The following is a 22,732-nucleotide window of genomic DNA, read 5'->3' as shown; positions in this document are numbered from 1 at the left end:
GAATAATAAAGCATAGGAAACAACAGTTGCTAAGTTGAAAGAGAAAGGTCTAGAACAGTTGATAAGATCATCGCCCTTTGATGGGTTTGACTGCAAAGCCAGCCCCAGTAGAAAGGCCTCTCTTCCGATGCTCAACACAGAGAAAAAGAAAAATTTCATTTGAATGCAGCCTCACCCCAACACAGACCTTATTTTTTAAACAGAGTTTATTGTATTTAATACATTATAAAATTTGAAAAATTGTAGGAAAGCAGCGGACTCAAACTGGAGCATCTCTAACAAGTAAGAATTCTGGCCCCTTTGCAAAACTGATCAGTTTAAAAACAAAGTAAAGTTCACATCTGTGAGGCGGACAAAAAGTGTCACTCCTATACAAACTACATTTAAAATGTCATGTCTAACGTCCAATGCAATGTGCTCATGAGAGTTCTTCTGAATTCCTGCCTGGTCCCGGCCTAAAGAGACATGAAACCTCCTTACGCAAAGAAACTCCATTCAAGGTGTTTTTTGTTTTTTGTTGTTTTTGTTTTTTTTTTTTTTTTAAAAAAAAAAAGGAAAAAGAAAGACAAAGGAAAAAAACAATGGATGACTGTTGGCAATGGAAACTGTAAGGAGACTGTGTCCTCCGCTCATGGCTTGTTTATTGGTCAGAGGCCTTGGGAGGCCTAGGACACTTCACGGCCATCAGCACCGACTGTAGCTATCACCTTTTTAAAATTTTTTTTCTCTTTTTTGCATTTCCTACCTTTTGACATATATATATATTTATATATTTTTTACACCTTGAGGATATCACTATTCCAATTGTTCCCATATGAATACAGGTGTGATCTCTATTGGATTATAAATGTGTCTTTTATTCAATTTTAGGTCCAGAACTTGGTTTGCTGTCCCAACTGCACATAATGTCCCTTTTCTGATTGCGTTATTTGTTGTGTATGTTTTCCTTTTTTTTTTTTTTTTTTGCATAAGAAATATGTCTGTTTAGTCCAGAGGCTCTTGCTTTATCCGGATGACAGAGGGTACGCGGGGCGTCCGCCTTAGTTCCCGCCGAAGGACATATTCGCTGAACTGAGACGAGTCCACTCCTCCCCCACAGGAACCTACAATTTCAAATCCTCTTTGCTGCAACCTCTCGAGGACCTGCAAAGGGACAAGCATCTCATTAGGGGTGAGGTAAGTTCTTTGAAGACATAAACACACCAAAGGATGGTTCCAAAGTTGGAGGTCATGTGCAGGTCTAGGCCACCTTAGCCCACCCTTATGTCCTTTGGCATTTCTAGGCTCAAAGGAAGATTCTGGATTAATGGGCAAAGAGGGAGGGAGCAAAAATTCTAATACCTAAAACATGCCTGCTTGCTTTTCACATACCAATTACAAACAGTTGGTGCTAAGAGCTCCATTTTACAGATTAGAAAAATGAGACTCATGAGTAGTAAGGAAGTAATGGAACTGGGTTTCCAAGTCCAGTATGTTTGGCCTCAAATCCCGTTGTTTTTTGTTTGTTTTGTTTTGTTTTGTTTTGAATATGCAATGCTGCCTTCTTTGTTAAAAAAAAAAGTTCACATTTCAAAATTATATTCTATGAGGTGATAAAGAATACTACACGGGCTGGGGATGTGGCTCAAGTGGTAACGAGCTCGCCTGGCATGCGTGCGGCCCGGGTTCGATTCTCAGCACCACGTACAAAGAAAGATGTGTCCGCCGATAACTAGAAAATAAATATTAAAAAAAAAATTCTCTTTCTCTCTTTAAAAAAAAAAAGAATACTACACTATTTTTCCTCTTACTACTACTTGGACAATATTGATGTTGATCAATATCAACCCCTACCCCACCCTACCAACAATAGAGCTGCTGTCTACATTGTTCTCTGTTCCTGGTATTTAAAATAGGTATATTGTTTGCATGCATTTCAGGAGAGAAGAAAAATTGCACTGATTATGTAGTAGGAAATATATCCATGATAGACATTCTAAAATTCTCACATAAGTCAGATGATCTAATCTTTAATTTTGCAATCAAATACCTAGTGCATTTGTCACTACATGTCTGATACTCTTAATTGCAGGAAACAGTACTTGCAACTCTTATATAGGCAGAAGCACAGGAAACTCACCTAAAGCATTCTGTTTCTTTAGGAATCTAACAAATGATAGGCTTGTAAATGTTCCCTACCAGGGTTCTGCCTATAATTAAATTGCTCTACATCACTCTATAGACAAGAGGACACCAAAATAATTTTTTAAAAATGCCTTGCTTTACTTGTTTTTGGAATGAAGTGAAGTGTTATTAAATAACTCTCAAAATATAGTCAATGATAAAATGACCCCTTCCTACTTTTTTTTAAATATTATTATTTTTTTTTTTGGTTTCCTCCCTCGATATGGAACATAACCTGCTACCTTGAAAACAGCTGACTAGATAAGATTGGAGAGCAGGAGAGTATGTTTTCTAAAAATTAAAACCTCAAATTCTGGCAAATTAGGAAAACTCCCAAGTCCATCTAAATATCTAAATAAATATTCTATGTTCAGGGATCTATTCTGGTTTTGTGTTTGCTTGGTACCAGGGATTGAACCCAAGGACACTTAACCAATAAGCCATATCCCCAGGCCTTTTAAAGTTTTTAATTTTTAGACAGGGTCTTGATAAGTTGCTTAGGACCTTGATAAAGTGCTGAAGCTGGCTTTGAACTTGCAATCCTCCTGCTTCAGCTTCCCGAGTCTCTGGGATTACAAGTGTGGGCAAACGTGAGGCCAGGACTTCATAGGTAAATTAAAAATGCACATAAGTGCCAGCCAGCCTACGGGCAGCATGAAGAATATAAATCAAGTTCAAAATCAAGATATGCATTGGGAACAGGTGAATAAAAAGGCGTAAAAGTGTCTACTCCAAGGAGAATTCTCTAGCAGAAGCAGAAGTATAGCCTGCCAGCAAGAGATGCTCCTGCTTTTTCTGGAAGGATTCTTTGCCATTATTTGGAGAAGAAATTTAAAGATGAAGAAATTGTAAACAATAATGCATATAATTTCTGAGACCTGTTTTTCTCTCAGTGTTGTTATAGTCACTAAATTGCTAATATAAAGAAATCCCTAGTATCTTTCTCCCCAGGGGTTCTGATACATATAATGTAACTATCTCATATGATCCAATTTTACCTTGAATGTGGCCAAGTACTTATTTCAATATAATGCAAATAGCTTTTGATGCTATTAGTTTTTAAATACCAACTCATCAGCAAAATTGCTTAGATTTAGCTACCATTTGAGAATGTTAAATAATTCAGTGGCATTTGAGGCATCAGACACCTTATCCCAAAGTTTCTGAGTACCGACAGGCAGACATCTGTTTTTTGGTGGTTGAAGCAGGAAGCAAGAGTGGGTCATGGTCCCGTTGTAGGACGATGTTAACGCAGATGAATATTTTCACATCTGATCTGGGAAATGCATCAAGCACATGAATTGATGAAAAAGTTCAAGGCCAAGGAGTGGGGACTACGGACTTGCTGTCCTGGTTTTGAGTGGTTCTGGCCCTCCTAGGGCTCCGGTGGAGAACCTGGGCCTGGGCGGGGTGCATGGGAAGGCGAAGGCTTTTTGGGCTTTACAAGCATTTAGAAGCCACAGAGGCTGTTCAGCCAGGGCAATGCAGCCAAACACCTCCAGGGGGCGCCATCCACACAGGGGAGAATGTGAATGTCGCCGGCTGGAGCTGTGGTGAGAGTATGCGCTTTCCACTAGCATGCTTGTGGGTCATTTTCTGCCAGCGCTTTCTTCTGTTCTGCTCTCAGACATCTGCTCATACATTTTAAAAATTATAAATAGTTGTGGAACAATCCTCCAGAGGCAGCCTGCTCTACTGAGTGTTTCTAGTCTGAGCTCGGGAGAAGTTTTGTTAGCTAGATAGTGAATGAAGTCATGGACCCACTGCAACTCTAGAGAGGGGGAGAAAGCCAAACCCTCACTCCAAGGACTCAAATAGTTTCATGTCACACTGATCTGCAGCCAAGACCCAGGAATGTCTGTTTTCTTGCAGCAAGATGGGGGGATTAGCAGGCTTACTTGTTAGGGTTGTTGATAAGAAGACAAGGCACACACTGGACATTGCCCAGGAGGGCAGTGTCAGTGCTCAGCACATGTTAGCTATGACGATGACAGCACCCATCAGCACCTAAGGCTGGGGCCCCTCACATGGTATAAACCAGAGTTCTGAATCCCAGCCCAGGTCTCCTTCTCCATCTCAGAAAATGGCAATTCCACTCATCAGTTCCTCTGTCAAGAAGCTTGGGCATCCAGGGCTCTGTCTTGCCACCCACAGTCCTGGTCAGAAACCCTTGCTAGCTCTCCATTCAAGACACTCAAAATCAAATACTTCTCAACGACTTGTTGGCACGCTGCTTTCTAACTGGTCTCCTTGCCTCTATTCTTTTCTACTTGCTGAAGGAATATTTGTTTTCAAATACAAACTACATCAGGTCACTCTTTTGTTCAAAAATCCTCCAATGGCTTTCCATTGGTCTCACGTCTGTGAATGACCCAAACCAAAAGAAACCAAAGGAAAAAAAAATCTAGAGTGCTCACTGCTTTCTCTGGGCTGTCTGCAAGTTTCCCCAGTCACTGCTGGCCTCGTGTCCCAGCATTCACCCACTCTCCCTGATTCACTTTCTTCAAGCCACACTAGTGGCTTTCAATATGCCAAGCACGTTCCCACTTTGGGGTCTTCAGAATTGCTGATCCCTCTCCCTGGAACATTTTACCTGAGATACCCTGTTACTGCTACTTGGACAATATTGATGTTGATCAATGTCTACCCCCACTGCACCCCACCAATATAGAGCTGCTGTCTATCTTGTTCTCTTCTCATCTTCAGTGCTTATACTAGCACCTGGCACACAGTAGGTGCTCAGTGAAGATGTGTGCACTGACTGAATGCTAAAGAGGGATGAATAATCACCCTCCCACATGAGTGTCTTGCTTCATGGGAGGAAAGATGCTAGCAAAGTGAAGTCAAGCAACAGCACTAAAAGTGTCATCTGATGGCACACAGCAGGTGCTGCTGTACCTGGACTGAGTTGAGGTGACAGTAGCCGTTTAGTGGAAACCTGATGACATGTGTCGAGTCGTGATTCCAGCCCGCGTTGACGGAGTTACACATCACGTCGCCAATCTCAGGGAACACTTCTTCTATCAAGGACTTGTCACCGCTGAGCGTGATCCTTTCCCCGAGGTCTGGGGCCACACGCACCACGAGGCACTCGCAGGGCCGTGAAAAGCGACCCGTTTCTCTGTCCTGCTTCCATCTTTCCATCTCCAACAACATTGGCTGAAGTTGAAAATATTTGGCCTCTTCATATAACAAAGTATAGTCCTGGGGTGGGGGATAAAAAGGCATTTCACAGTGCAAGATACAAACATAAAGTACCGGAAACATCCACATTTAAGAGCTGATTTTTTCACCTCTGTTGTTATTTCAATAGTCAAATCTAGGTGTACATTTTTCACATATAACATATTTATAAAGATTCAATTTGCATTCATTTGCTCAGTGAAGATGAGAGGGGCTATGGGGAGTAGGGCTCCTTAGTACTTCACAGGAATTAAGTCTGAAGTCCTCAGACTGGTCCAGTCAATAGGGAATTATTATCATTTTACTTTCAGGCAAAAAACTGAATTGTGAAAGGATTCACCCCAAAGTTTTCTTTTTTAGTAGAAAAATGGCTCTGGGCACTTCAAGTTTGATTTGGTGAGAATCCTGTTTCCTCTTGGATAGAACACATATCCTAAGGTTGAGCACAGCTGTGCAAACGAAACGTGCATGTCACCAAAGCCCACACTTCTCGTCACCTTCAGTGGCAGCTTCGGAACCCACCATGGGAGGGCGTGGGGCCGGGGCATGGAGGGAGCGGGCCTGGAGACAGCTGTGGAGGGGCTCCCGGGGGCAAGCATGCAGAATTTGCCTAAACCTGTGCTGATCTGTGATGGTTTAGGGGAGGCAGCTGGAGACGTGAAGGCCATCGTCACCGGCCTGCAAGCCCTCTGTCGGTGCTGCCGTGGAAAAGCCAGAGATGAAAACATTAAACCCTGACACCTGCAAGTTAGAGGTGCAAAAAGGGAACTTGTCCATTTCTGAGAGCACAGTCACCCAGTCTTTGAATAGGGCTTCTTTTCCTCTAGCATTAAAAAAAAAAGAGACGATTGAATTAAAGCCAGAAATCCAATAGGCATTAAAATACACAAGTCACTGAAGGAGAAGATCAGAAGACAAAACAGAACGGGGGTGGGAGGCAGCAACTTTGGAACAATGTTAACAAGCTGGTCAATATTATGTCTAAACGTAGCTATGGTCACAATCATTTCTGGGTGTTTGATAAGTGGATACTTGTCTAGACATGTTGACTGAGAATGTTTTAATCAAGTGACACAGGTATCTCTGCTTTCCTTGCATGGGCTGGAGCTGGCAGGCAGTGCCTGGGGCCTGCATGAGAGTCAGTGCTGTAAACCTGTGGCCTGATGCCTCCAAGAGCATGGTGTGGGCCACCTGGAGCTGAGGATGGCCACAGGGGAACTATTTTCATGTTGCACTTTGTTCTTTCTCTTGCAAATCATGCAGTTGCAGCAGCAGCAGCTTTATTCAGGATTTCCAGAGAAGAACGTGTAAAGAGACAAGGTACCTTGCCTCCAGCTGGGGATCCACGTTCCAGACTGAGAAACTAGAGCCAGGTGGAAGATGCTTTCGTGGATGCTCAGCAGAATCAGCTGTGTTCTTATTCTGTCCTCTTAGCAGCCCTGGCATGCAGGAGTGTTGGTTCCCCACAGGAGAAGAAGCCATTGCTCTTGAAGTCTTCCCTGTACATGCTCCTACCTGCCTAGCCTCCTGACCTGTAAGGAGATACTGTTTGGATTTAAGGAGTTGAGGATTAAGCTGAGGTGTGGCCACTCTCAAGCCAGGGCAGAACTGGGGCCCCCAGCCCAGCCTTCTAGGGAGGAGTTGGGAGATGTTGCAGGTTCCCTTGGCCTACCGGGGCTCCCCACTCCCTGGCTGTGCCATCTATGAATCACACCAACCGTGAGATACTGACCTAAATACTTACTTATCAAGATGACAGCGTCCAAAGAGATGGAAAGCTAGCAGTGGGACTTACACAAGCAATAGAAATGAGAACTTCTGTGGCAGCTTTTAATTTTTCTGAGATTTCATTACAAATTTTAGCAGAAGGAAGGATCTGAGACTCCTGTGAAAAATATGCCTGATCTTTCTAGAGCCATCTTAAAGGTGCTGAGAGCAGTCCTCTTGACCAGCCTTGATCTTCTGGAGGAACCTCTGCAACATCACTGGACATTGACCGCACATTTAGTAGTGCTTCCAGGGATAGGAGGCTCACTACCTAGCGAGGCGCTGCATTGACTTTGTTGGCAGCTCTGATTGCTGCAAATGTCTTCCTTAGGAAGATCTAAATCTTACAGTAGCACCAGCTTATTTGTTCTAGAGTTATGGTGATTCTGATCTTTCATTGACCTGCCAATTCTTAGAACATTCGGAGACGACTGTTTGGTCTTCATGTTTTTCAGGCGGAACATACTCGATCTTTTCAGCTCTGCCTCATTTGTTAGGAATCTGAGGTGCTCAACATCCAGCGTGTCCTTGATTTGTCAGCATGCTCAGTAATATCCTAACCAGAACAGAGCCTGGCATTTTAGCTGTGCTCCAGTGAATGCAGCTCAGTACCTGCCTGGATTGATGCTTTAACACTGTTATTATCAATGCTGCCCTTATTGGTTTCTTATCACAACTGGGAAAACCATAACCAACTGAATGGCTTAAGACTACACAAACCCTGCTGGGTGCAGTGGTGCTCTCCTGTTATCCCAGCAGCTTGGGAGGCTGAGAAAGGAGGATCCTGTGTTCGAAGCCAGCCCCAGCAACCTAGAGGGTCCCTATCTCTAAATAAAATATTTTAAAAAGGCTGGGGATGTGGCGCAGAGATTAAGCAACCCTGGGTTCAATTCCTGGCAGAAAAACAAGCCAAACAGCAGCAGCAACAACAACAACAACAACAACAACAACACACCCACACACACACACACAACTATACACATCTATTCTCATAGCTCTGGTCAGAGAAGAAAGTCAGAAGTAAAGCTGTTTCCTTTGGAGGCTCCACGGCAGAATCCACTTCCTTGACTTTTCCAGCTTCCAGAGGCTGCCCACTGTCCCTGACCTGTGGCCTTGCTCTGACCCTCCCACCTCCCTCTTAACTCAGAGGAGGCCTTGTGGTTGCACTGAGCACCCTAGGGGAATCCTGGATAATCTCCCCAACTCAAGATCCTTAGCTAATCACATGTGAAAATTCCATATTGCCATGTAAGGTAATGGATCCGTAGCTCCCAGGAGTTAGGATGGTGCCCCTTGCGGGGGCCATTATTCTGCCTACCACATAGTATAAGGCCACCTCAGGTTTCTCATCATCTCATTACTCTGCTTTCAGTGAAATCCCTAAACCTTTTTCACAAGAGCTTCTGTGAGTTAGCTCTTTCTCATTCAGTGTTTGTTAAAATTTTATTTATTTCTTATTTATTTTTTAATTTTCTTGTCCTGGAGATTGAATCCAGGAGACACTTTACCTCTGAGCCACGTCCCCAGCCCTTTTTAGTTTTCACTTTAGAACAGGGTCTCACTAAGTTGCCCATGCTAGCCTCCAACTTGTGATCCTCCTGCTTCGGACTCCCGAAGCTTGGGGATTACAGGCATGGGCCACCATGCCTGGCCTTGTGAAAGTGTTTGAATCCTTCATTATCTGTCTCTCTTTAACTTTCATACTGTAGATTGGAATGTATTCTGTTTGAGAAACCTAGAGTCTCCATCCAGCATCCTAAGTCTCCCTCTCACCTGTGTCATTTGTTCTGCTTCTGTGTAAATCATTTCTCAAAGGATTGAGAAGATGGGGCTATGTATGGCCCTTTGTTCATGGTGATGCTCAAGCAATAAGAAAATAAGATGATCCAGCCCATAATCATGGCATTTGTTGAAATACTGTATGTCTGGGTGGACTCTGAGGGGACACTGGAGTTCTGAAAGTCTCCATACTACCCAGGGATTCTCCTTGACTGTCTAGGGCTCCCGTCCTCTTATCTGCAAAATGAGGAACAAATTATATTAAAAGTGCTTCTGGCCCTAATATTCTGCGAGTCTACATCCATAACAAGCCCTGATCTACTAACTTGTCTAGGATAACCCGAAGGTGAGGGTGTGGTAGATGTGTGCTTAGCATGCTGGGGGCTGGGTTGGATTCCCAGCCCTCAAAAAATAAAATAAAATAAAATAAAATAAATGTAATGAGGCTAAGAGGACTTGGGTTAGAGGTCCCTAGGCTGACTCTGAGTCCTCACCATTTCCTTACCTCTAAATTCATAAACCACATGTTTAACAAACTGTTCTGAAGTCTTGCTTTTAGAAAATTAGAAAACTAATGGCCCTTTTGAGACATTTGGTCCTGCTCAGTGATTTCTGAAGGATGTGTGGTTATAATAGCGAAGGCTTAGAAGGGCCCTCCATGGTCAACCTGATCCCCGGGCAACATCTCGGGGCCTTGCCTTGAACTACTGCAAGCTACCAGGAGTTTTTTGGCTCTCCTTGACTTCTCTGGCTCCGTGGTTTTCCTTTATTGTGCTGCTCTGTCTGCTTTCCAGGGAAGAGCTTCTGCCTATGCTGGGGGTGGGGGTGACACGGGAGAACAGCTGAGCACCCATGGAAGGCTCCCCAGATCGAGGAGCCTCTAAGCCGCAGCCAACTGGATTGCTAAAAAGGTCCCTTTTATTGTGCACCGTTTTCTGCAGAGTTAAACTCAGGGACATTTCCATTTTTGGCTCATCAGAAAACTCCCTGCAGAGAGCAGTCAATCTCATCGGCTGCTTCCTTTAGAAACTTGGGCCTCCTCTCCTCCCTTAAGCAGCCTCATTTAATTTCATTACCTAAATCCCACTTGCAGAGGCTAGCATGGTGCCTTCTCTGGTACTGGGTTCATCCCTTTCTGGTCTCTCAGTCTTTCTGCATGTTTTGGTTCTGATCTGACAGTGTCTTTCCTTTGGCTTTTCTAAAACTCTAAATTAAACTTTAGTCTCTTCTTCTCAAGGCACTTGGAAATAGTGTAGGGGCGGCAGCTGCTTCAGCACCAGCGATTCTCCTTAAGGAAATGAATCCAGACCATCCACTTTTCAGCCCTTCTGAGGGAGGAGCTTTCAGCAAAGCAACCCAAGACTGTGGTGCACGTCAGCTCAGCAGGGAAGGCTCTCGGGCCCCTTGTATCACCTCTGATTAAGAAAACATCATTCATGTTACTTGCTTAGCCCCATATTCAGTTAAAGGGAAACCAGTTATGCATAGATCTATTGTGGTGCTTAAGTGATTTTAAAATCCTAGTGTGTGTGGGGGAAATATATATATATATATATATATAATGATTTGCAATGATTCTTCAAGGCACAAAGACCAAGATCTCATTTTACAGGTGAATTTCCCTGAAACCTTATACAGGTACATGGAACAACAAGGTAAATATGGGTAGACTCCAGAATTTGAATAGGCCATACTTATAACTTATTTTTTGATAAAATATATAGAATTCAGAAAATATCCTTGGATGGAGGAACACTGTACACATGTCATATTAGTTTCCTACTGCAGCTGTAAGAAATTGCCATAAACTTGGTAGCTTAAAACAACACAGATGTGGGGATGGGGTTGTAGCTCAGGGGTAGAGCACTTGCCTAGCATGTTTGAGGCACTAGGTTCAATCCTCAGCACTAGATAAAAATAAATGAATAAAAATAAAAGTATTGTGTCCATCTACAATTAAAAATATTTTAAACAAAGCAAAACAAAACAACACAATACAGATGTATACCCTTATAGTTTGGGAGGTCAGAAGTCCAAAATGGATCTCAGTGGGCTGAAATCAAGGGGCCTCAGCAGGGCTGCCTGCCTTTCTCAAGCTCTAGTGGAAAAAAATCTCTTGTCTTTTCCAGCTTCCAGAGGCTGCTGAATTCCTTGGCGTGTGGCCAGCAATCACATCACTTCCTCGGTCACATCTCCTTTTCTAGCTCTGAGCCTCCTGCCTCTCTCTTAGAAGGGCTTCTGTGATTACACAGGACCTACCTGGATCATCCAGGATAATCTCCCCTAGTTAAAACCCTCAACCTAATCCCATCTGTAAAGTCCCTTCTGCTATGTAAGGTAACATGTCACAGGGCCTGGGGATTGGGACTTCTGGGGTCACAACTTAGCTTACCACACAAAACTGTTCAAAGGCTTATTTAATTCCTAATGTGATTGAAGTTTTTCATAGTGATTGACATGTCCTTATGCTCAAAAGGCAACTCAATCACTCACTCATTCATTTAAGATCTTTTTTTTTTTTTTTTGATAGTGAGAATTGAACTCAAGGCACTTAATCAATGAGCCACATCCCCAGCCCCATTTCCCATTTTGTATTTTATTATAGACAGGATCTTACTGAGTTGCTTAGGCGTCACTAAGTTGCTGAGGCTGGCTTTGAACTGGTGAGCGCCACCGCTCCTGGCTTCACTCATTCATTTGAAAATGTTTATGTGCCAGATGCCACTGAGGTACTGTGGGCACACAGAGGGTTTTCTTATGGGGAAGACATCCAGTAGCAGCCAGGAGCTCTGGAAGCCCTTCTCACAGAACAGCATCTAAAGAACAATCATGATAAGAAAAGACAGGCCTCTGTAGGGCTTACTTTCTTTTAGAGGCCCCTCCAGACAAGATTAGCGCCGTTGCCATGGGTGTGTTGGTGTTTGGGGTTTGGGTTCTCTAAAGTTTTTGGATACTCCGCAGTACTGCCATGGGCTGACTTATTTTTTGTTCTTCAAAGCCTGGATGGAACTGGCCCACTTTCTCCTTCTGTTCACCTGTTCCCACTACTCCTTCTGCCAGGAATCTCCCTCCCCTATCTGGTGGCACCAACTCCCAGTTCCTTTGACTGCTCTTGCTTTTCTGGGGGAAGGGTGTCCAGCCTCAGATTTATCCTAATGGCTATTAAAGGAAACGGAAGCAACAAAGTGTCCTTTCTGTGCCCTGTCACTATCTCCGCCCCCACTCTATGAATCTCACAGAGACTAGAGCTTGCATGGGTGACAATGACAGGTGCTGAAGGCAGGACTGGAGGCAGATCCATCAGCATTTTGAAGCACCACTCTGGCTGGGCAAGTCACGTGGACTCTACACCACCGGAACTAGGCCTGGTGCTCCCCAGTGGTGAGGCAGGGGCTGGGGTGGCTGCTCTGCCCTCCTCGTTGGGTGCTGCAGCCAGCCCTGCTTTTGAGGAAATGCAACGGGGAGGAGAGAAGTGGGTGTGCGCAGGAGGACCAGTCAGTGACAGTCTCTGGACCAGGCAGGGAAATCCTAGATGGCAACAGCCGACACCGGGGCTGGGGTAGAAGTCCTAGGTGGGCACTCCTTCGGGTACTGGGGAAGAAATTTTGGGGGCGTTATCCAGTTCACCACTCTGCCTTCAAAATCAAGAAGCCTTGAGTACGTTGAATACGTTGCCACTGCTGATTGGCTAAAGGGTAGACACTGCAGCCAAGCTGAGCCAATCAGATGGTCTCGCTGTAGAACCAAGGAAAGGGAAAGAGATTCTGGATGACGCCGGGGCAGGTCCATGTTAATGGCGGTGCTTTTGGAAAAATCTCACAACCGAGGTCCTCAGAACATCCTGGGGTTTCCACCCCTGGGAGAATACATCCACTCATTATCTGAGGGAAAATGGTAAATACCTCCCATAAATATTTTCTTTCCATTTTCTATGAGTCAACTGGTTCTCAACTGCAGTCACTGATGCTTGAGAGTATTTTGCAATGTCTGGAGACCTTCTTGGTTATTGAAACTGATGTGCGTGGGGTGTTACTGGCATTTTGTGGGGAGAGACCAGGAGTACAACATAGCTACAACATAGCTCAAAATCCTATGTTGCACAGGACAGGCCCATCCCAAAGAATTATTTGGTCACAAATGTGTAACAGTGGTGAGGTTAAAAACTCTGAGCCTGACAGAGATCATTTTTGCTTCAGCTTAAGGAACATGTAACTCACCCTGATTAAATGGTCAATCCTAGCATCATCAGTGGCTGGTGGACAGGTTTGCTCATGTGATGGAATGTGAGGTTCACAAACACATCTGGAGAGGTGTTCTCACCAAAATGTTTAACTTAAACCTATCAATCCTTTACCTGTCAGTTTACAGAAAACTAAGGGATAGACTATGAACTAAACTATGCATGACAGGGCAACTAGGCAAATCTGGATAGTGGGATGTTTTGTAGGATACCTGGCCCAGTCTCTTTTTCAGATCACTATCATATAAACAGGAATCATATATCACTATATATAAACAGATAATAAGAGGATTATGGGTCATAACCTGATTCACTATGTGGCCATACTGTCTTGGAAAAATTACCTCTAAAAGACATTTTGGGATCCATCAGGGAAATTTGCATGTGATTACAGTACTAGAGGAGATAAAATTGTAGTAAAATGGAAAAGTAGTGGATTTTTGTCCAAAAAAAATTAACATAGGAAAAAGATCCAGGAGGCTGTTCTTTTAAGGTTTTAATATTGGCAATCTGAGAAGTGGGAATGCATTGTTTAGAGTTTTGGTTTTACTTATCTATATTTTCAAAATTTCTACGATGTATATCTAGTTATTCTATAATATTTGAAAGGTTGTTACATTTTTGAACACAGCCATGTAAGTTATGGGACTTGTAACTTATGGATATGTAAGTCAGGGATTACCTGGCAACATATTTGTCTGCATCTAGAAGTGGTGGGCAGTCACAGAGAGAAATCACAAGAGATGTTAGTATTGTGGGGGTGGGGCACTCACCAAAGATGATGTTAAAAATAAAAGGCTAGAGAGAGAGAATTTTATGGTTCTCCATAAAAAACAGGACCAAAACTCTGGACTCAAGGGAATTGGAAATTGCTGCTCCTGCTGCTGCTGCTGCTGCTGCTGCTGCTGCTGTGTGTGTGTGTGTGTGTGTGTGTGTGTGTGTGTGTGTGTTTGCACGCATGCATGCACACATACACGTGTTTATGTATGCATGCATGGATCCATATTTGTATGTTGGTAATAAAATTGAAATGAAAAAAACAGTATACCTGGGGGTAGGGGAAATGAAGGAATGAGGACTGTTATATCCATAATAAAACACTTCAGAGAAGTTCTGCAATCATTGACCAGAAAACAGAGTGTAATAATTTTCAGTGGAAGCCAGGGTACCATTTAAATGGTATTTTAACACATGAAATTGTCTGAATTGTTAGCAGGTATCTAGTTCAGACAGCATATTCATGGAGTGAGATTTTAAGGGTTGTCGAATGCTATGATTTCACGCACTTGTTCACTAAGCATTCAATGGAGGGAAAGAGAAGCCAGTAATCAATGCGGTACCGAGCAAAGCCAGTAAGAGATTCTCTACATGTGCAAAAGAGCCATGTCCCTTATCCAGGATCAGAGTAAAGCTCCAGTGGGGAGAGATGCCCCATGGGACTGTTCAGGAGGTACAGACAGAGAGCTCGGAGGTGCTCTTGGCATTTGTGATGAGCATGAACTGACCGACTGCTGGGGTGCAATTTCATCATGGGCCACAGGAGCTCAATGGCCACCTCAGCTTCCACCCACCTTCTGCTGCTCCTCACAGGTCCCAGAACACCGTGGAGCTAATTTATGGCCTGTCACCCAGAGGTTCTGTGGGAAACCTTTCAAAGTTTGGGGATATGCAAGTTTCTTTTGACATGCTTTTGGTATTTTTCCCCCAAGCATGGGCTGCAGCCCCAATCCTAGCCAATTAAAGGATGTGGTTTGTACTTAGAACTGAGGAGTGGCATGCCTTTGAGGGCTCCGAAATCCTTAGGAAGCACATGCAAGGTGAAGAGAAGCGACTGTCCCAGTCCTAGGCAGGTTTGTGACTGGGTGAGTCCTTCTGGAATCGGTTGAAGCTGGACTTCACGTGGGTGACTTTCCTCCTCAGTGTCTCATTTGAATGCTGTTGGAGGAAAAGTCATGCCTGCTATGTAGAGTTATGTGCAGAGGGTTAAACCAAAGCATGTGTTTAAAATACTTAGCTCATTTTCTGGAACATGCTGCAACTAAAAATGAATGGTAATTCCCAACATATTGTTTTGTGATTCCTTGGAGTCTGTGTCCCCTTTAATAACAGGAATTGTAAATTAATATATCACTCTTATAAGTTGCTGAGGATGGTGATATTATATACCCATGCTTCATATTTTTGGTTTAGTCCTATATGATTTAAGCAGTGCATTATCTATTTATATTTAGCTTCTGGTCTCCTGTGATTTTGATGCTTTTGTGCTGTTTAAATTAATTCAGAAATTATTGTGACTCTGGAGACTATCATGCTAAGTGAAATAAGGCAATCCTAAAAGGCAAAGTTCTGATGTTTTCTCTGATGTGTGGTGGCTAATCTACAATAAGGGATGAGGGATAGAAGAAGAATAGAAGTGCATAAAGTTCAGTAGATTAGACAAAGGGGAATGAAGGGAAGGGAGGGGCTGTAGGAAAAGACAGTGGAATGAATTTGACATAATTTTCCTAAGTACATATATGAATGCACCATAGTGAATCTCATCATCATGTATATCCACAAGACTGGGATCTTAATTAGGATAAGATACATTCCATGCTAGTATCATTATATCAAAATGGATTGTACTGTCATGTATAACTAAAAAGAATCAATAAAAAAAGAGAGAAGAAAAAAATTACTGTGGGCCCAGTACACATTGTCCTCAAGAAACACATAAAAATGTCCCTGCTGTAAGAACCTCACATGCAGTAAGGAAGTTGACGTAAGCACAACACTCATATTCATAGTCAGATAGAAGAATACACATGGCCAGGTTTCAGGTGAGCTGCTATGAGTCAGAGTCCGGTGTGAACATAAGAGTCACTCATTCACCCAACCCTGCACTTGCCTGTGCCACAGGTACTGACATGTTTACTGGCAGGCATTGACCAAGTGTGACGGACAGGGATGGCTGGCTTTCCAAACAGCTATTCACAATTGCTACCCCTTATCTATTTCTCTCACTACTGAGACTGATAAGAGGGAAAACTATCACTTTCTCAGCCTTCTCTGAAGCTCGGGTGGCTGGCTCAGTTCTGGCCAATGAACCACCAAGGGAAGTCTTCTGGGGGACCTTCTGATGAAGATAGAGTATTGTGACTAAAGAACCTTTGCTTTTTTTCCTACCTTGAATAAAGATGTGATGCCTGGAGCTATGGCACTCACTTTCTGTTTCTGAGGTAACAGTCATGAGACCAGAACATCAGCACTGAGAATAGCAAAACAAAAAGACAGAGTCCTAGTCCTTGATACATCTCTGAGCAGATAGCTCTGCCAACAACCATGCACCTCTGACTTCTTATGGGAGGAAAACAAATTTCCATTCCTTTAAGCCACTGTTAATTTACTATTCTGACCCTGGCAGCTGAAAGTACTCCAAATGTACAACTGGGTGTCTAGTGCTAATTACCAGAGACAGAAAATTACAAATGTACTGTGCATGACCATGGAGAATCAGGGGCACAGGAAAGCTAAGATAGGGCAGTCCCAGGAAGATTTCCTGGGGGTGTGATGAGTAAGATGAGCCCTGAATTCAAATGAAAGCCAGGAAAACAGCAGTGGACAAACCAGACAAGCAGGCAGAGGCCTGTTCCTAAGGGTGCAAGAGGATGGGGACTGAGGAGCTAAGGCAAGTCCTGTAGGGCATATGTGTAGGCAGAGCTGGGTGAAGTGGCCAGGGACAGGGCCATCCCAGCCTCGTGGGTTCTGGCAAGGATAGAGTGCTTTGCTCCAGGAATAAGAGGGAGATCCTGCAGAGTTTCTGGCAGGAGTAGATTATGATCACCTGGCGGAAATCGGGTGGAGATGGGGGATGGAGAAAGGAAGGTGAGTGTGGTATCAATGGGCAATCAGAGGGAACCCTGTGCTGATGGGACTGTCCTGTGCCTTGACAGTACCAGCGTCAACATCCTGGTTGTGCTGGTGTATTATCATTTTTCAACATGTTGCTACTGGGAGAAGGGGACTGGGCAACATGGGATCCCTCTGTATTATTTAAAAAAAATTTTTTTTTTAGTTGTAGATGGATACAATATCTTTATCTTATTTATTTATTTTTATGTGGTGCTGAGGTTGAACCTGGGCCCCATGCATGGAAGGCAAGCGCTCTACCACTGAGCTACAACCTCTCTACCACTGAGCTACAACCTCAGCCCTCCCTCTATATTTTTTACAAGTGTGTATGAATTTATAATCATGTCAAAATAAAATAAATGGAACTAAAATAAGTGCCTCCTGGTGAGAAGAGTTGATGAGAGAGGGAAGACCATTATGAAGCCACGCCCAGTAGTCTTGAGAGTGCTGTGCCTGGGACCAGGGAGGCAGGATGAGAGGGTAGATTGATTCCAGAAGTATCTAAGAGGTAAAATGGACAGATTAACAGATGGGGTGTATGTAGGAGGCCAAGAAAAGGAAAAAGTCCAGAAAGACCCTAGGTGCCTGCCCTAAGCATGGCAGATGCTGGCATCTTCCTGAGACAAGAGATAAGAGAAGGGGAGTGGGCTTCGTGGTGGTGGTGGGGAATGGGAAGCTGCCAGGGTGAACTCACTTTCAGGCAGCTCATATTTAAGGAGCTAATGAACTCCCCAGGTAGGGATTCCAAGTGGGCATTTGGAAATGCAATCACCCAAAATTGAGGTGGCTTTAGTATTGCACCAATTAAACTTATTTGTGATGAAGTCCAGAGTAAATACAACTTTGATAGCAAAACACATGGAATCCTATGGCTGCTTTTCCTTGCACGTCTTCAGCCACAATAATTTGACTTTTTTTGGACAACTTCATTTTTAAAATTCATCATATTCTTTTAATTACTTAAGTAATATGTGGATGCTTGCTCCCTTGTAAATAAGATAACAAAATTCAAACTAAAGTGTAGAGAACTAAAAGTGAAATTTCTTCCTTCACTCCATCTCTCTAGGAAACTATGAGATTAAGAACAAAAGTGCCTCTTTACCTTTTCATGTCACACCTTAGCCCCTGCCTTTTTTTTTTTTTTTTTTTTAATCTTGTCCTTCCACAAGGAAAAAAGTCCAGATCCACGTGGCAAGTGCTTGACATTGGTGGCACCAGGTCTGATCAGTGTCAGGGACGCTGCTGAAATTTGTGCCCCATTTCCTCTCTTCTCATGGGACCAGTGCCTGTTTCCTGTGGTGAGCATGACTTTCTCCCTACCTCTTTGTTCTACCTGCAGCTAGTGTAGCTTGCTTTCTTGAAGCTCAGTGGCCTTGGAACTGCCACCTAAACCCAGTCATCTTCCTCTGCTGTGGTGTCTGAGCTTGGGTGTCCCTAGCATGAGGGCCAGAGTAAGAGATATCATTTGTCTAATCCAGTTACTACCTGTGAGGCCTAGACAAAATTTTGCCCAAATTTATTAATAAAATAGCATACAGGAAAATATAGGAAAAAGATTAAAAAGTTGGCATGTAAAGAAAAAAACTGTACACATTGCAAATTACCCTTGACAAACTTTGTAGGAGTGTGCCATATTGGAAGCAGCTTCTCAATACACTTCCCTTCCTGATTTGGAAGAGATCATCACTGATGAAGTAGTTGACTTTTCATTTAGGAGCCACATTACACAAACCAAGTCCCCACATCTTTAGATCCTGGAATCACATTCATCATGGTGAGATGCACACCCTGGGAATTGCTACTGGCTTTGAGCAGCAGGCTCAGGAGTCTTCCTCGGGTTTATTCCAGGGCAGCAGGGGACCTGCATGTACTGGCTGCAGTTATTCCTCTCTCCCTTATTTTCTTGTCAAATGCACATAGTTGTTTTCATGTAAAATAAATGTGTACATAATGTAACTCCTCTGTATTCTCTTTTCCATTTCACGAATAGTACATGGTCTACTGATCAAAATTCAGGAGAAGATAGATGAGAGGCTCCTGAACTAGTTATTAATTTGGGCTCTTTTCTAGTCCTTTTTCTCTGTTTTTAGATGCACACAAATATAAGGGTTTTCTTTCTTTCTTTTTCTTTTTTGCATAAATGTGAACATAATATTCTGTGAATTGCATTTTCTTAAATAATAAACTATTGGTGTTTTCCCTCCTATACATCAGCAGATATACATGAACCACATTCTCCATAACTACTCTGTGGTATGGATATTGTGAACTATTTGTAAACATCTGACACTGTTGAACTTTGCTATGTCTAGTTTTTGGTATTTTGAACATGACTGCAATAAACATTCTATGTACACATATGTTTACATATTTATATGAATATTAGTATAAGATAAATTAATAGGTATGAAATTGCTAGATCAAGGCATGTATATGTTTGAATGTTAATAGATACTTGCTGAATTACCCTCCAAAAATGGTTAATATCTTTCATTCCCAGCCACACTTTATTTTTCCCCAGCCACACTTTATTTCCCCAACACTGCATATATCAATCTTCTAAATTTTTGACAATTTAAAGGATAAGAAGGAGTGTATCATTTTCTTTTTGTTTCTTTGAGCCTAAAGAGATTGAATATCTTTTAAAATATTTATTGGCAATTCATATATTTTTTTCTTTGGGAAAATTTTGTTTATAGTTAAAAAGTTTTCCACTGGGTTTGTATGTTTCTTATATCTTAGGAGCTGTTTTTTTGATGGATAATAATCTTTTGTTACAAATATTTCTTCTACAGTGATGCCTTCTGGGTAGTAAGTCTTATTTAGGTAAGCCCTTTCTGCCTCAAAATTATACTTTTAGAAATTCCTTTGTATTTTTTCTAATACCTTTGTAGTTCAGTTTTTATATTTATTTATTAAATTTTTATGAACTTATGATGTGAGATAGGGGCTCTAGCTTTTTTCCAAATTTTTCCAAATGTCTCAGTGCTAATAATCGACTATTCCTTTCTTTTCTCACTGGTTTGGAATACCTCACCTTAATAATTTATCAAACTGCTACACACACACACACACACACACACACACACACAACTACTTCTACTTCTGGATCTTCTTCTTCATTGATCTATTTGTACATTTCAGCTCTGTCCAAATCACACTTTTAAATTATTGCCTGATAGTATGTTCAGATGTTGCTAGGACACATCTACCATCCCCCACCATTACTACCAATTGCACAACCCATAATAATTTTTTTCTGATTATGAAGCTTGTTTTCCTTCTATAAAGCTTTATAAATGGGTCAGATTTCATTTTTTTTAAAAAAATCTATTACTTAAATGGGTTTGCATTGAGTGTCTAGAGTGATTTGAGGATAACTGACAACTTAACAATACTGAGGCTATGCACCCAGGAACACAGAATGTTCCTTCATCAGCCGACTCTTATGTTTACGTGTCGAGATTTGCTGTTTCTGTAATCAGACTTTGCACATTTATTGTTAGGTTTATGCCTAGGTATTATAATTTTTGTTGTGGTATAAAATTTTCCTTTATACTGTGAAACTAAGGCTTGCTATTCTAAAGCAAGGTATTGATTGTAATATATTGATCCTGAATTTAGATGCTTTAATGAGGTCTTTATTAGTTCTAACAGTATTTAGTTGGTTCTTTAGAGTCTCCTATTTAGGGAAACATTATCAGCTGCAAAAATCACATTTTCATATATTCCCTTCTAACACTGATGCTTCCTATAAGTCCTGGTCCAATTCTGTTGCCTAGAGTTACTAGCACAAAGTGGTATTATCTGGTGTGACCACCTTTAACACTTGCTACTGATTTTAAAGGGAACAGTTCTGAATTTTTACTGTTAATCTTTCCTTTTGATTTATAGGAGACAAAGTTGTCTTCTTGGAGATAAAATTTCCTGTTATTCTCTAGCTTGCCAAGACTCATTAGAAATGAACTTAATTGTCATTAAAATCTTTTTAAAAAAAAAAAGCAATCCGCTTTCGGTCATGTAAAACTTTAATGATCATATGCTGTATTTCACAAAGACAGTAAAACCATTTCAAAAAGACCTCTGATGCCATGAAAGTTGGTATATGTTAAAAATATAGAACTAGAAATATTTTTTTTGGAGCGCGTCAAAACAAATCACATATATATTGTTAATTTAACATGGATGCCCTCACCTTGAAATCATCAGGAATGAGGAGTTTGGATGTTCGTAGAAAATTCAAGATATATCTGAACATCTGTCCGTCTCTGTCAATGAAATAGTGCTGTTTGAGACTGTCCAAAACAATAGGCTCTGTACCATCAAAAAGTCTTCCGATTCTGTGATAGAAAAGAGGGAACAGTGAAGACAATTAGATTAACTGGCCACTAAGACTAAGAGCTACAGTTCTGTGTCACCATCAAAGGTAGTACTTTTGCAGATGGAAATTGGGAAAAATCATCCATTAAATAGTTATGGCTTGCTCAGAAGTGCTGATCCCTGCTTGATAATATCTCAGGACGAGATAATTCAAAATGGTTTCAGGTTTTCTCAAGAATATTCTTTTATTCAGTGTCACCTGCAAAGGAAATGTTCCTGACGTGGTGATTATGGCTAAGTGCTGTCAGTGTAATGGGAGTTCCTATCTTTTCCCTGATCTTACTTAAAACAACCTTCTCTGCTACTTAAAAAAAAAAGTAATAGCTCCAAAGTACCTTTAAAACTGATACTAAAGAAGCAATTCTGTTTTTAAGAAATCTGTTTTCTACATTCATAATCCCAAACTTCTAATAATGTCTATATACCAACATCTATTATAAAAAAGAAAAATTTTAAATGTCACTTGTCTAGGAGAATATGTTCTCCTTTTACAGTCCAGTTTCTGAAGTCTTAGAAAACAGCAATCTTAATAGCCAGGCATCACCATAAAAAAATAAATATTTGATCACCCAGAAATGAGACCTAGTTTTGGAATAAGCAACTCCAGGTAATTTTTAAAAAACAGGGATCTGTAATGTGTTTTTCCCATTTGTACAGCGTGCTACAGTTACAGCATTTTGCATCCAGGGTCATTTATCCCATTAAGGCAGGTTGAACCTACATATTTTAGTATATATTCAGTGAAAGTGGCTATATCTGTTCTACAAACAAGCAGTGGAGTAGTTAATGATGCACAAATATTTTATATCTGAAAATAGATTTTGCACACTAGAAATAGATTTCTTTACCAAAAGATTTATTTTACTTTTCATTATACTGTAGGCAGGCAAATGGCTCCATTTCTTAATTTAAAAAAATTGCTGATCTCACAAGTCTATCTCTGATTTGGAATGTCAAGTATTGAAAAATTTTTGGTTTTGTTTTTTTGTGGTGCTGGGGATGGAACCCAGGGCCTCATGCATGCTAGGCAAACACTCTACTCTACCATAGAGTTATAAACTTTGCTCTTGAAGTTTTTTTTTTTTTTTTTTAGTATTGAGGATTGAACCCAGGGATGCTTAACCACTGAGCCATATCCCCAGATCTTTTTATTTTTTATTTTGAGACAGGGTCTTAGGGCCTCACTAAGTTGCTGAAACTGGCTTTGAACTTGCGATCCTCCTGCCTCCCAGCTTGAAGTTGTTGTTGTTTTTTAAATCATTTTTCTAATCTTATGTTGAAATGGGACAGTGGAAATGTAAATCAGTTTCACCCCTCTTAAAATATAAC

General features: G+C 41.7%; 1 protein-coding gene across 4 annotated transcripts in view; it reads right to left on the bottom strand.

Annotated features, from left to right (window-relative positions):
- Positions 1–253: 253 nt before the first annotated feature.
- Positions 254–22,732, bottom strand: part of Kctd1 (potassium channel tetramerization domain containing 1) — a 187,232-nt gene continuing 164,753 nt past the window's right edge. For all 4 annotated transcript variants that reach the window (XM_076836663.1, XM_076836665.2, XM_076836664.1 and 1 more), the window contains 3 exons: positions 21,219–21,363; positions 5,062–5,367; positions 254–1,143 (listed from right to left, as the gene is read on the bottom strand). In XM_076836663.1, coding sequence (XP_076692778.1) covers positions 985–1,143; positions 5,062–5,367; positions 21,219–21,363 — 610 coding nt within the window. In that variant the 3' untranslated portion in view covers positions 254–984. The remainder of the gene's footprint in view (positions 1,144–5,061; positions 5,368–21,218; positions 21,364–22,732) is intronic.

This window comes from Callospermophilus lateralis, chromosome 17 (assembly GCF_048772815.1).
Source record: "Callospermophilus lateralis isolate mCalLat2 chromosome 17, mCalLat2.hap1, whole genome shotgun sequence".
Classification (NCBI taxonomy): domain Eukaryota; kingdom Metazoa; phylum Chordata; class Mammalia; order Rodentia; family Sciuridae; genus Callospermophilus; species Callospermophilus lateralis.
The sequence above is the reverse complement of the archived record's forward strand: the minus strand, read 5'-3'. Positions and strand labels throughout refer to the sequence as shown.